At 47.3% G+C, this 14781-nt stretch overlaps 1 protein-coding gene across 4 annotated transcripts in view; it reads left to right on the top strand.

The window, feature by feature from the left end:
- The window catches only part of Tnrc6c (trinucleotide repeat containing adaptor 6C), a 105968-nt gene extending 91749 nt beyond the window's left edge, over nucleotides 1-14219 (top strand). For all 4 annotated transcript variants that reach the window (XM_029484058.2, XM_029484060.2, XM_029484059.2 and 1 more), the window contains 7 exons: nucleotides 3373-3540; nucleotides 5949-6140; nucleotides 6591-6734; nucleotides 8782-8976; nucleotides 9741-9811; nucleotides 10387-10526; nucleotides 11260-14219. In XM_029484058.2, coding sequence (XP_029339918.1) covers nucleotides 3373-3540; nucleotides 5949-6140; nucleotides 6591-6734; nucleotides 8782-8976; nucleotides 9741-9811; nucleotides 10387-10526; nucleotides 11260-11620 — 1271 coding nt within the window. In that variant the 3' untranslated portion in view covers nucleotides 11621-14219. The remainder of the gene's footprint in view (nucleotides 1-3372; nucleotides 3541-5948; nucleotides 6141-6590; nucleotides 6735-8781; nucleotides 8977-9740; nucleotides 9812-10386; nucleotides 10527-11259) is intronic.
- The last annotated feature ends 562 nt before the right edge of the window (nucleotides 14220-14781 follow it).

Genomic DNA, 14781 nt, shown 5'->3' with positions numbered 1-14781 from the left:
TCCTGTGCTAACCAAGAAGCTGCGCCATAGGCGGAGTGTAGAGTGCGGGAACAGCTCGTCAGAGGCACACTCAGAGTGCACCTCTTGAGGCTTGGTCCTGAGGGGACAGCACTGCCTTCCCTTCAGCACAGCACAAGCTTCACAAGTACCACAGATATTCCTAGTACCTGGAAGGCTCTCACTTGTACCTCAGGCACTTGAGGCAGAGGGAGTTCAGGAGTAGCCTGAACTATACATCAGTGGCCTGCCTGGAGTAGTACTTAGGAAAACCCTCTGCTGCAGCAACATTCAGTTCATTCTCGCTCACTGTCTGTACTGTTCTTATTTGGGGGTGGGGGGAGTTAAACACCACCTCAAACTATAGCCCAGGCTAACAAAAGCTCTCGGCAATTCTCCTGTCTCTACCTCTCAATTATTAAAAGTACAGGTCTCTACTGTTCTTGTTTATCCTCTGTCCTCCAGCCTTAGCTATAGAGAGGCATTTGTCTCATCTGGCCAGTGGTACTCAGACTGGAAATATAGACCCTCCGTAAGATCTGTGGCTGGCCTGCAGTCCTATAGTACAGGTGTGTGGTAACTGCCCAGCACACAGAACCTATACTGTCAGAACAAGCTTGATGCTGGACACTTTATGGTACCAGCTAAGGAGAAATGTCCCCAGGAACTAGGAGAAGCATTCCAGGACTGTGTGCTGATAGCTGGCAGAATCTGTGGACATGAATATGTAGCGTCAAATACACACCTCCAGGAGGGCAAAGGCCATCTGGACCCTCCCTTCACTATTGTCTTGTCCGTTATTGTCCCTTTACTGACAGAAGCACAGTTCTTGCTTGGCAAGACCTAACTTAGGACTTAGACCTCCTTGAGACTAGCTTCTCCCCACTGCTAACTTATACAGTTTGCGTGGTTGCTCTTTGCCTCAGTTCTGCTGTATTTATAGAAATATTCATCACACAGAGTTCTTTTAAAAGTTACATGAAGGGCTGGTGAGATGGCTCAGTGGTTAAGAGCGCCGACTGCTCTTCCAAAGGTCCCGAGTTCAAATCCCAGCAACCACATGGTGGCTCACAACCATCCGTAACGAAATCTGATGCCCTCTTCTGGAGTGTCTGAAGACACTTACTTACATATAATAAATAAATGAATCTTTAAAAAAAAAAAAAAAAAAAAGTTACATGAAGCCAGGTAGTAGTGGCACTTGCCTTTAATCCCAGCACCTGGGGTGCAAAGGTGGATGGTCTCTGTGAGTTCAGGACCGGCCTGGACTACAGAGTGAGTTCTGGGGCAGCCACGGCTACCCTGTGTTGAAAAGAAAGCAAACAGACAAAAGCTCTCCAGAATGAAAGGTTTGCTGCCCCCACCATGATAGGCTAAAAGGATAAACCTGTAATCTCAGCATTAAGGAGCGGATGCAGGAGGATTGCTGCCAGTACAAGATTAGCCTGGGCTATTGCCAAGCGGTGGTGGCACACGCCTTTAATCCCAGCCCTTGGGAGGCAGAGGCAGGTGGATTTCTGAATTCGAGGCCAGCCTGGTCTACAGAGTGAGTTCCAGGACAGCCAGGGCTTCACAGAGAAACCCTGTCTCGAAAAATATAAAATAAAAAGATTAGCCTGGGCTGTATAGCAAATACCAAACCAACCAGATCATGTACCAAGACCCTCTCTCAAAACAAAAAAGTAAAAAATATATAAGATTAAAATTTAGAGTCCAGTTTACAGGGTACAGCAGAGAGAAGCCCTGTTGTGCTCAGGGTGGTCCCACAAGAGCACCTGGGATTGCTCTGACATCCAGCCCTTTTCACTGCCTTGTCTGCTGGATCTGTATGAGGAAATAGAGCTTGGAAAGCAGAGGCTATTGAGGGGACAACCCCCGGGCAGATTTACACAGCTGTTGTGCTCACAGGTGTAGGACTGTGTGTAAACACTTGAAATGTTGAGCATTAGCAGGATGCATGCCCCATGCCATGGCACACATCTGTAATCCCCGTACTCGGAGGAAGAGGCAGGCAGAACTCTGGGTTCCAGGGTGATGAGTTCCAGCCCTGGGACAGGCACATGGAGAGACGTTGTCTCAAAAACAAAACAGAAAGGAGAAACAACAGCAGCTGGGTACAGAGAGCCTGCTTCCCACGTGGCAGTGCTTACTCAGCCTAGTAGTACCTGGTTTGGGCAGGGCAGAACCTGTTTCGTTTGCCATAGGCCAGGCCCACTGGCTTCCTTGCCCTTGTCTGCATTGCTCACTCATATACCCCCATGAATATTGGAATGTTCAGCCCCTGCTCTAAAATTTAGAACTAAAATGTTTGACTCTACTTGAGTGGTAGGGCTCCCTCTGCCATAACTTTGATTATGGAATGGTACTCACTGTCGGAGGGTGGTGGTGCTTGTGAACAAAATCTCAGTCACTCAGTGTTACCAGTGGGTGAATTCTCAGGAGTCAGATGCTGGCTGATTTTATTGAATCCTGTTTGCAGAATTCAAGCAGAAGCTCTTAGATTAAAGGTGTGTGCTGAGGCTGAGCCACACTATAACAACAGGTTGTTCCATTAAATAACACAATCTTGGGATCCACAGTATGATAAAATACCCTGCAACATTTCCCCTCTTTGTCTAAATAAAAAGGAGAGGTTTTAACTCTTTTTTTTTTTTTTAAGATTTATTTATTTTATATATGTGAGTACACTGTAGCTGTCTTCAGATACACCAGAAGAGGGCATCAGAACCCATTACAGATGATGTGAGCCACCATATGGTAGCTGGGAATTGAACTCAGGACCTCTGGAAGAGCAGTCCGGGCTCTTAACTGCAGAGCCATCTCTCCAGCCCAGAGATTTTAACTCTTAACACAGTAAAACTATTTACAATAATGAAGCTATTCCTCCCAAACTTTCCACAATGTCCAGCTTGCTTGTATTTTGTGGTCTTAGGAATAAGTATATTTGAGTTCAAAGTTGTGTAAAATATAACTGTCTTTCTCATATGAACTTAGCAATTTGAATGTCCTGAGCAGTTTGTAGTCTTAGCCAGCATCCCACACCAGATTTATTGAACTACATAGTGAATTCCAGGACAGATAGGGGTGACATACTGAGACCTTGTCTCAAAATATAAAGCAAAGCCAAAGGCTAGCAAGGTGGTACATTGCTGTAACTCCAGCACTCAGGATTCAGAGGCAGGCAGAACTCCTTGAGTTTTAGGCTAGCTGGGGCTACATATTGAGGCCTTGTCTCCAGAAAGCTCTAGGAGCAGATGATGGGTTTACCATGGAAGTGTGTGCCTGTGCCTGAGGTTGGAAGCTAAGTCTCCAAGACGTCTTTCAGAGCAGAGTCTTTGAGGGAAGAGCAGATGCTAATGGTGTCTATGCTTTTAGCTGGATTGAACCCGAACATGAATGTCAACAGCATAGACATGAGCAGTGGCTTGTCTGTGAAGGACCCATCGCAGTCCCAGTCACGCCTGCCTCAGTGGACACATCCCAACTCCATGGGTAACTTGTCTAGTGCTGCTTCTCCCCTGGACCAGAATCCTAGCAAGCATGGTACGTATGCTCGTGCCAGATGCCCACCCACAGAAGGCTCCACTTCACTTATTTGACGGGGTAGCCTAAAATATCACTTTTCTTTCGGTGCATTTCTATGAATGCAATTCCCAAAACAGAAAAGGAGTCTGCCATTGCACAGCACCGTCGAGCTAACCATCAGATCTTCGCTCCAAACTCATAATCATTAAAAATGCCCCAGAATACCAAAGAGCCCAGTGTTCTTTAGTTAATTCCTTTTTTCTGCCAACAAAAAGAGCCAACCAAACCCTAGAGAGATGGCTCAGCAGGTAAGAGCAGGCACTACTCTTGCAGAAGACCTGAGTTGAGTTCTAACAGCCATACTGGGTGGTTTACAGTGGCTTCTGACAGAAGATCCATGGCCTCTATGGGTGCCTACACTCACATGTACGTGCCCACCCACACACCATACACAAATATATAATTGGGAATTTTTTAAATTTTTTCTTTTCTTTTTTTTTTTTTAAAGATTTATTTATTTATTATATGTAAGTACACTGTAGCTGTCTTCAGACACACCAGAAGAGGGAGTCAGATCTCATTACAGATGGTTGTGAGCCACCATGTGGTTGCTGGGATTTGAACTCTGGACCTTTGGAAGAGCAGTCGGGTGCTCTTACCCACTGAGCCATCTCACCAGTCCCCTAAAATTTTTTCTTAATGTCAAAAAAAAGTACTAAAAAGAATCACCTTTCAAAAATGTAAGTCACAGAAAGTATCAGATAGAAAGGAGAAAGAAACAAACATTCGAATGATCATATTGGCCTGCAGTGGGCTAGGATACGGCTCAAAGACAGGCCACTAACCTGGCCTCAGCAGCCTCTATTCAGTGGTAGGGCACTAGGTTCGAATGTGTGAGGTCCTGAGTTCTGTATCCAGAACTGGAAAGGAATCAATGAAATGTAATTAAGTATATAGTTTTCTCTTCATATAAAGTAATCTAAAAGGAAAATTCCCCTAATGAATAATTTAGCAAGAAATTCTCCATATGATATCTGGTCCCTTTGCATTGTTGATTTTCTCTGTATAAATCAGTGCCCACTTTGTTCTGCATAGTAAGGGCACCACTGCAGCAAAGGGGACATGGAGGTACCAGCAAACACGACCACTAACCAGGAAGACACATACTTTGTCCCCAGAAAGACTTAATGATGGGCAGCTTACCAGTGCATAAAGATTCCCAGCTTCAGGTGATTGGGGAGTGATCTGTAATCCCCAGCAGTTATGAGGTACAGGCAGGAAGACTAGGAGTTCAAGGTCATCCTTGGCTACTTACAAGTTGGAGGCTAACCTGTGTTACATGAGACCTGTCTCAAAAAATTTTTTTTTTCTTAAATAAGATTTACAATGTGGCTAGGGGTATAACTCAATCAGTGATAGTTCAAGTATCTGTGTTTATAGCCAGAAGCACAAAAGATATGGTGGCCTGTAATCCTAGCTCTTAGAGGCAGAGCGAGGCAGGAAGATCTCTGAATTTGAGGCCAGCTGGTCTGCAGAGTGAGTTCCAGAACAGCCAGGGCTGCATTTTCACTGGGTATGTGACATAAATTTAGCTTCTTAAGAGGCCAAGACCACATGTCACTTGAGCCCAAGTATTCCAACCTGCCTGGTTAAGTCTTAATTTTAAAAGGTGGGCTGGAGGAAGATCCAGAAATTCAAGGGCATCTTAAAATACACAGCAAGTAAAGTACACAAAACCCTACCTATCTCAAAAAGAAAGAAGCCTTCCAACTTAACAATCTAAAATAGTTTATAGTGGCACACAGCTCTCATTTCAGCGTTTGGACAGGTGCAAGTTAGGAGATGAGTAGTTTAGGGTTATCCTTGGCTACATACGAAGTTCAAGGCCAATCCAGACTCTGTGATACCATCTCAAAAGAACATAGAGTACTAATACACCATGGATGAAGCCTTGGGTCTGATCCATGGCACTAAAAAGTAATGACATTAACCGCTGGGGGGAGGGGGGTGGCACACTCCTGTGATCCCAATGCTCAAGGGGCAGAGGAAGGTGGATCTTTCTGAGTTTGAAACTGGCCTGGTCTATAGAGTGAGTTCCAGGGCAGCCAAGAATGCATAGAAAAACCCTGTCTTGGAAAAAAAAATCTCAACAATAACAATAATGGTGTGTGCTTGGTACTAGTTGGGTTAGTCAGTGTCTCTAAGGGGTAGAAACTTAGTCTGTCAGCCACAGGGCCCTGAGTTCTATGCCTGGCACCACAAAAGAATAGTCATCTAAAGACCATGTTCCGGGTAACTGACTCAGCTCTTAGAGAACCCTAGATAGAGAGAGAGGGCTGAGATCCTGGACTCAGGAGGGAGGTTGTGCTGTATCCCTGGATGTCTTTGGTAGAGGACTCACTCTGTTCCTGCTTCCTGTTCTGTAGGTGCTATCCCTGGAGGTCTAAGCATCGGGCCTCCAGGTAAGTCCTCCATTGATGACTCTTACGGCCGGTACGATTTAATTCAGAACAGTGAGTCACCAGCCAGTCCTCCCGTAGCTGTTCCCCATAGCTGGTCACGTGCCAAATCTGACAGTGATAAAATCTCAAATGGCTCCAGCATCAGCTGGCCCCCAGGTAAGACTGCATGACACTTGTGGGCAGCAATAGATTCAGGTGTGCCCCAAGCCTCCCTCAGAGAGCAGTTAAAGCCTAGGGAGCCTGGATCTGCACTGTGGGTCCTGCAAGCATCAAGTCTATGGCTTTGGGGTTTCCATTAAGACTCCATGGGGTATGGTAGTGTCAAGCATTGTTCTGTAACTTCCCAGTTCGAGGTAAGAGAAGACCAGTGGCAGGTGGCAGTTGGGGAAGGGACACCAGCTTCCACCTGGGAAAGGCATTCCTGTCTGAAATGTTGTTGCTGGTCCTGGTTTCTTCCAAAAGGATGAACTGTATGTAAGCAAGCCGTGCCTCTAGGCCTGATTACCAGATTTAGAAATTTCTAGATATGGAAAAATGAGTTTTAAGTGTCATGATGCAATATGAAGGTGCACTAGTAAACAGCTCCAGTTTGGTTTCCGTGAACAGAATTCCACCCTGGAGTTCCATGGAAAGGACTTCAGAACATTGACCCCGAGAATGACCCTGACGTCACGCCTGGCAGTGTCCCTACAGGACCTACCATCAACACCACCATCCAGGATGTCAACCGCTACCTCCTCAAGAGTGGAGGTAAGGAGGGCCGTCACCCCTGCCTGCTGTGCATCATCTGGCTGTGGGGGCCGTGAGCCAGGTGTGGCATCAGAGGACACCAGGCAAAGCCTATGTGAGGACTGACGAGGTGTGGGCTTGTGTTGAGTGTCCCTTGGGCAGTGTACTCAGAACAACATGTGCTTCAGATTTTGTTTTGTTTTGTTTTGGGCTTTTTTTTTTTTTTTTTTTTTTTTTTTTTTTTTTTTTTTCGAGACAGGGTATCTCTGTGTAGCCCTGGCTGTCCTGGAACTCACTCTGTAGACCATGCTGGCCTCGAACTCAGAAATCCACCTGCCTCTGCCTCCCAAGTGCTGGGATTAAAGGTATGCACTACCCATACTAGGCCTTATAAAAATTCTCTTAGACAAAAACATTAGGTATCTACACACTGTCTTAGATGTACGGGTAAACTTGTATTCATCAAAGCTCATCCAGATTTTTAAACTAGTGTGCCACGCCTTGCTGTGTGGGGCTCCCTCCAGAAGATCCTGAAGCCTGTCTTCCTTGGGGATTCCTGGAGCACTCCATGCCCAGAGAAGAAAACTGTGTTGATGTAGTTCAGCTTCATGTTCAAAAATACAAAGCCAGGGCTGGAGAGATGGCTCAGTGGTTAAGAGCACTGTCTGCTCTTCCAGATGTCCTGAGTTCAATTCCCAGCACCCACATGGTGGCTCACAACCATCACTAATAGGATCTGATGCCCTCTTCTGTTATGTTTGAAGACAGCTACAGTGTACTCACATACATAAAATAAATAAATCTTTAAAAAAAAAACAGCGGGTACTGCTAGATTGTCTCCACTCCTGTTAATGTTGACAGAGGTGTGCTTAAACCTTTTATACCTCCACTGGGGAGTGGCTAAAGAAAAATGCCAGAATAAAAACATCTTTCTTGGTAGCATTTGGTTTGCAGAGTGTCTAGCATGTGTTCACGATGAAGCTGTAGTCCTCCTATTGGCCAGTGTGGCAGGAGAGCAGGTAGATCATATCTGTATTGTGATGTCTCAGGAGTACATGGGGGATCGTGGTGAGTTTGCGCAGATGAGGGAGTTGGGCTGGTATGACCGTTGCTTTTGTGTTTCTCATAGTGAGTTGTAATTACTGCGTCCCCAGTCAGCATGCCTGTGCTGCCTCCCAATTCAGAAGCAGTGGAGGCATCTGTGTCTACATCGAGATAGAAAAAGACTCTCGCCTTTAATCCCAGCACTCGGGAGGCAGAGGCAGGCGGATTTCTGAGTTCGAGGCCAGCCTGGTCTACAAAGTGAGTGCCAGGACAGCCAGGGCTACACAGAGAAACCCTGTCTCGAAAAACCAAAAAAAAAAAAAAAAGAAAAAAAAGAAAAAAAAGAAAAAGGCTGTCCCTAGACCTTGGGAGATTACAGTGGCTATGGGAAACGAGTCTGTCAGAAGGAGCATTTTTCTGACGGGGCTAGTGCCCCTAGACATTGTACAAGAAGCCTGTGCAGGCCATGCTTCCGGCCATGACTGTCTCAGCACAGCTTGCTGAGGATACGTTAGAGACTGAAATCAAAAGGCTAGGGATGTGTCCCAGTGGGCAGGGTGCTTGCCCAGCATTCACTGAGCCCTGGATCCATTCCTAGCACCAAGTAAATCAGATATAGTGACACGTGCCTGTAATTCTGTCACTTGAGAGGCAGAAGCAGGAAGATCAGCACAGGCTCCAGACCAACCTTGGTGGTCCTGTCTCAATCAAATGAACACAAAACTAGTGTTTTCTCCACAGCCAGTGTTAGCAAGCTGATGAAGTGTCAGCAGTCCGCAGTCTATACAGCGCACACATGGTATCTTAGAGCAGAAGGTAGAAGGCTCAGAGGCTAGGAGGCTGAGGCAGAACCCAGCAGTTGGAGGCCAGCCTGGGCAGCAGACAGGGACAGCATGAGACAGAGCGCACTGGGTGCTTTGATGCTGTTGATCTTTCCCATCTGTGATGTCAGTGTCCTGCCAGCTTCCAGAGCTGCAGTCCCTCTCTGCGTGTAGACATACATATACTGTCTCTCTCCTACTAGGTAAGCTGTCTGATATTAAATCAACATGGTCCTCAGGCCCAGCCTCTCACACGCAAGCCTCTCTGTCTCATGAGCTGTGGAAGGTACCCAGAAACACTACTGCTCCCACCAGACCACCTCCAGGCTTAGCCAATCCCAAGCCTTCCTCCACCTGGGGCACCAGCCCCCTCGGCTGGACCAGCTCCTACTCCTCGGGTAAGCACTGCTCAGGTAACTGCTGTCGACAGGGCACAGGACACTCATAGCTACTCTACATGTGATTCAGGAAGTGTGTCTGTTTCACCCCATGCCTCTCATCAGACTCCCCGTGCCTGGGAGCATCTTATACTGGCAGGGCATTGGACACATGTACCACATGAACTGTGTTGTCCTCAAAAAGACCATTCAGCCATTCTAAGCTTCCTGCCTATCTCAGCCAGCACAGAGATCTTAATTTCTCCACAAGGTTCCATGGAAAAAGTAAGACACTTTGAAGGGTTTGTTCTGTTGCACAGTAGGTCCCTCCCACCACACTCATACATCACATGTGTGGTCAGCCAGTCACTGGGTTCCTCTGGCTACACAGACCAACCGCAGGTCCTGCGAGCAGCCTCTGGCATCGGCCTTACCCGCTGCACTCACCTTATCTCATTAATCACAGTTGTAAGTGTGTGAAGGATTCCAAGTGAAGGCTGGGGTGTGGCAAGACAGAGACTAGAACTGCAGGTGACTCTCAGGGGCCCTTCAGATCTGACCTCCTCCCAGTACAGACAGAAAAGGACAGACCTCCTGGTGCAGTTGGGAGGTCAGGGTTTTCATGGCCCATGAATGGAATCTGCAGTAATTATGAGATTGGGCTTCTCAAAAGGTGCCATGGCTGCTACGGGATTGAAAAACTAAAGCTTGCTGTATGGTTTAGTTCAGACTGAAAATATGGCCAGTCGGTCGATTGTGTTCTCGTCCTGTGATTTGTCACACAGGTTCTGCATGGAGTACTGACACCTCAGGAAGAACAAGCAGCTGGCTCGTTCTGCGCAATCTCACACCCCAGGTAAAAGTGCTGCCATGTTGGGGGTCAGGAAAGCTGTCATGTCATACCCATGGGTAGCTGCTTATGGCCAAGGAGGTACCTACTTTGCCCCTGGAACAGATAACTGTCTGTGTCAGGCATCTTTTCTCAGAACCCAGAGTGGCAGAGGCAAGTGTGAATGCGGGCAAGTATGGGGAAGCACAGGTAATTCTCTCAACTATGCTCCTCGTAGCTTATTTGCCCTTCCAAAGCTGACAAGTCTACTCTTAGAAAGAGGACCGTCCATCTTATAAACACATCATTTGAGGAGGTTTGGCCCTCTCAGCTCTATGGTCAGCCTGTGTTCACCATTCCCTGGCACAGAACCGGCCTATCTCTGCAAGGCTACCAGCCTGCTGCTGTGCCTTTTGCAAACTGCAGAACCCAGAATGGGACTTTGGCCCACACTTGAGCTGCCTGGCCACCGAGGCATCTGTCACTGTCAGTTACAGTCGTGAGCCTGTCTTGTACACAATGCTTGCATCCAGTGTTGGCCCCTCCAGAACATAGCAAGGGCCTGGAAGGAAGTCACACCCCGCCCTTTGCTTCTCTCTCAGATCGATGGTTCTACGCTTCGGACGCTGTGTCTGCAGCATGGACCTCTCATCACATTCCACCTGAACCTAACCCAGGGCAACGCTGTAGTCCGCTACAGTTCCAAGGAAGAAGCCGCCAAGGCCCAGAAGTCTCTGCACATGTATGTTTTCCTCAGCCCCTCAGACTGCCAAGTAGACACAGGTGCCCAACAGTGTTAGTAGGAGGGGACAGGGAAGTGCTGCGGCACCCCACACTGCACCCCAGGTAGCAAGGGCCCTGATCAGAGGCTGGCAGTCCAAGGCAAAGGATGGGCACACTTAACTTCTGAGGCCTAGTTTCTCTGCCTGCTGGCAGCTGCCCTCTCCCCATGTCTTCGTGTAGTCACGGTGTTGGTTTCAGTCTGTCTCTGAGTCCCCTAGGAAGAGACCAAAGGAACCCCTACCCTCCCAGATTCAAGGGTTGCTGACAGCAGCCCACTGTCTCCTTGAGGGTGCTTTCTATGCAGACCTGCTCAGAGTGTCACCTGAGACACGAGACACTGATGCCAGCTGAACCCCCATTGCACAGCACTTTTTTTTAAGATTTATTTATTGATTATATCTAAGTACACTGTAGCTGTCTTCAGACACCCCAGAAGAGGGCGCCAGATCTCATTACGGGTGGTTGTGAGCCACCATGTGGATGCTGGAGATTGAACTCGGGACCTCTGGAAGAGCATTCAGTTCTCTTACCCACTGAGCCATCTTGCCAGCCCCTGCGCAGCACATTGAAACGCGCACTCCACACAGCCACAGGCTGGTAGCCTGTGACGTGGTGATCCTTTTATCTGTCTTCACTAGTAGTACAGACTCAGGACTAAGGGTGACATACTTACCCAGCCTCTTGCCTTGTAGGTGTGTACTGGGAAACACCACCATCTTGGCCGAGTTTGCCGGTGAAGAAGAAGTGAACCGGTTCCTGGCCCAAGGCCAAGCCCTCCCACCCACCTCCAGCTGGCAGTCCAGCAGTGGGGGCAGCCAGCCCAGGCTGGGCACCTCGGGCAGCACCCATGGCCTAGTGCGCAGCGACACTGCCCACTGGAACACCCCATGCCTGAGTGGCAAAGGCAGCAGTGAGCTGCTGTGGGGTGGGGTCCCCCAGTACTCCAGCAGCCTGTGGGGCCCGCCCAGTGCTGACGACGCCAGAGTGATCGGCAGCCCCACGCCTCTCAACACTCTGCTGCCTGGGGACCTGCTCAGCGGCGAGTCCATCTAGGGGCCACGGTCACTGGGGGAAGAGAGCTGACCATGGCAGGCCTGGCTCTGAAGCGCCAGCTGACGGACAAGCTGCCCCTTGGAGTACCTCTGTCCAGTCTGAAGATGAACCTTGGCCTCGGCCCCTGTGAACTGTTGAAGACAGTGCGGGCTGAGGTTGGTCAGTGTCATGTGCTAAGGACAGGACGTCTCTCATAGCTTTTTATTTCATGTCGTCTTAGGTTTGTACAGTGCGCTGCCATTTTGAGTTTTAAGTATAAAAGCTGCTTAGAATAGTTCTATCATGAAGGGCACTTTTCAGATTGTGGGCTGGAAAGGGTTATTTTATGGTGGGGTGGGGGGAGACTTGAAGCCTATTTAAAGTGAGCCTGTGACGATTATGCACATTACAGAGGCGGTAGGCGGGACAGGCGGCTGGGCTGCGTTGTGCGGGCACAGAGCTGAGGCACGTGGCCAGTGCTCTGTCCTCCGGATCGCCTGCGCACATTACCCTCGTTTCGTTACCTTTTCATGTCATTTTTTTTTTATCCCAAAAAAATATTTTTTAAAAGTTAAAAAAAAAAAAAAAAGACATATCAAACATGCAAATACTTGAACCCAGCAGGCCAATACCGAAATGTGAACACTTCCACGTTGACATCCGTGCACAGAAACAGGCTCTAGGAAATGTCTACGTTCATAGCCTACATGTGCGTGTGTGCGTGAGTGCGTGTGCTTGTGTGCTCGTGTGGTGCGGTGTGCAGAAGAGTGTGTGTGAGCGTGCTCTTGCACAGGCAGGGCTTCCTGTGCGTGCGTGCACACTTGAGAGCGTGTGAGGGACTTAACTGTGGGTTTCCCTTCTAGTCAGTATATGCTTTTGGTTTTGGTTTTTTTGGGGGGTTTTGTTTTTGTTTTGTTTTGTTTTTTGTTTTTGGCATTGGTCAAACGTTCTCATTGTTGTTCTTTGCTTCTAACTTTGCACTGAGGTGTCTCTGCCCTTCCTTTAGCTAATCCTAAACAGTAAAGAGAATTCTCGGGACAGGGCTGGTGACAATTCATGTGTAAATGTTTACTCAAGGACTCTGTTGTTGCATTTAAAGTCGCAGTGTAGATCTCTGGAGAAACGATGTGTCTGTCTGCTTCAGCAGCTTGTCATTGTGGACTCATGCAGAGGATTATTACCAGAGTATTGCACCACTTCCCATCTGCAATATAAAGTAAAGAGAAAAACAAACTCTTGTTGAACTGTGGCCATAGATACTTGTAGAGACTAGTGCCGCGCGCGAGGCGCGGGCGGGCGGGCGGCCGGCCGAGCACTTGGACGTGGTGGTGACTGCTTTTGGAGGAGCTGTGTTTGGGCTCCCACCTGTTTACAGACTTTTTTTTTTTCCTCCTTCAGACTTTAAAATAAAATTTAAAAAAATTTTAAAAATGTTAAAAGGAATAAAAAAAAAAGACTTCCATCATTTAAAACAAACAAGCAAACAAACAGCAACCTATTTTCAGATACAGATGTGTTGCTCCAGAGCTCTGGGATGGGACATGCTGTTCCCCTCCAGCCGTCGCGAGTGCGCGGACTCTGTGGACTATCTTCACCCCTCCTCAAGGTGACAGGGCCTCGTGGTCTCTGTCTTGCACACGCCAGCTCGCTCTCAGGAAAGCCAGGGCTCCCGAGGGCGGTGCCACACCACTTCATGTATTTTTAAACCCAACTCCTAGCACTGAAGATGTTATTTAAAAAAAAAAAAAAAAAAAGAAAGAGAAAAAAAAAGAAAGAAAAGAAAAAAACACACACACACACAAAGAAGAAAAATACCTAATCTCTAATGTGTAGCAGTTACATATTTACCAAATAATGGACTCAAAAGAAATAGATGTTTGAAGAGTGCTTTATATATTAAAAATTGCTTTATGTTTTAAAGATGATCAATGTTTTGATTGTTTTACAAGGAAGAAAGACAATGAAATAACACACCCTCAAGTATGTTTTAGAAAAGTATATGAACATTGTACTCCCTGCCTACGTGGTCGGGAAACTTGTGCATTACATTTTTTTAATTAGCTTTTTAATGGTTTTATCAAAACAGAAAGCAAGCAAGCAAGTGCTGCACGGTTGCAGAAAAGCAGTGCTTTCTTAGAGGATCAGGAACTATGCACCACTGGGTTCAAAACTTGTTGGAGTTTTGTCGTGTATCCCACGGAATGGCCCTCCTCAGAGTGACTGCATCTCATCGCCATTACGTGCGTCCTAGACATTTGATGTATGTATACCCAAGTATGTATATCAAATACGTGCGTGTGCGCGTGCGTGTGCGCGCTCCCAGACGCACAGCTTGCCATGCTGCCATTTAGCACTGAGTTGTAGAAAAACTCATGTTTTAAAACTGGGGATGGAAGGAAAAGATGTTCCCAGTTTTTGTGGGCTTTCCCCTCTTTTTCCTTTTTGATCCTTTTGAATTTTAAATGTCTCTGACTCTAAGATTAAAAGAAAAAAGTTTGTGGCGCTTAATGTCCTCCTCTTGGAATGTGATGGTTGGACACACACCGGAGGTTGCTTTCGAAAAATAACAGCGCTTTGTTGAGTCTTAATAAACTGCAGTTTTTCTTGGCTATTGATGTAATTGCTGTGTCTTTCATCTGTGAAAGGCAGGTGCTTCCTTTTCATATGGTGTAGAGACAGCCTACTATGTCTCTGCTGAGTTTGTACTCATCTCTGCCGAAACTCGCAGTCTGGGCCATTTGACTTGAGGTGTTTGTAGCCTTTGCTCTTTGGTTCTGCTGCTAATAGTGGATCCTTTTAGTAGCCATTGGGAGGCATCCCAGCTTCCATGTCCTCCCAGGACCACCACCCCACAGTCACTCACACGCCCAGTGCCAGCATTTAAAAAAAAAAAAAAAAAACAGTAATTGTAATGGAGAGGCTGGGGTACCACTCAGTGGTCTTTGTGTGCAGGCACAAGGCCCTAGTTCCATCCCCAACACTATCTGGAAAAAAATCAGTGGTACGTATCTGCAGTCCCAGCGCACAAGAGGGTGCCTGAGTCCACAGGTTCAAGACCAAGTCAGACAACACAGCAAGACCCAACCATGCGCTTCCCAAGTGTTTATTGATCTCTTTCCCCTAAACCAGAGTGGCTAATGTGCACAAAATGGCATCATGGGTGACACTGGAAGTAGAAACAT

Source organism: Mus caroli, unplaced genomic scaffold, assembly GCF_978045245.1.
Source record: "Mus caroli unplaced genomic scaffold, Mus_caroli_1 scaffold_13, whole genome shotgun sequence".
Lineage (NCBI taxonomy): Eukaryota > Metazoa > Chordata > Mammalia > Rodentia > Muridae > Mus > Mus caroli.
Note: the sequence above shows the minus strand (reverse complement) of the source record. Positions and strands in the feature narration are given on the sequence as shown.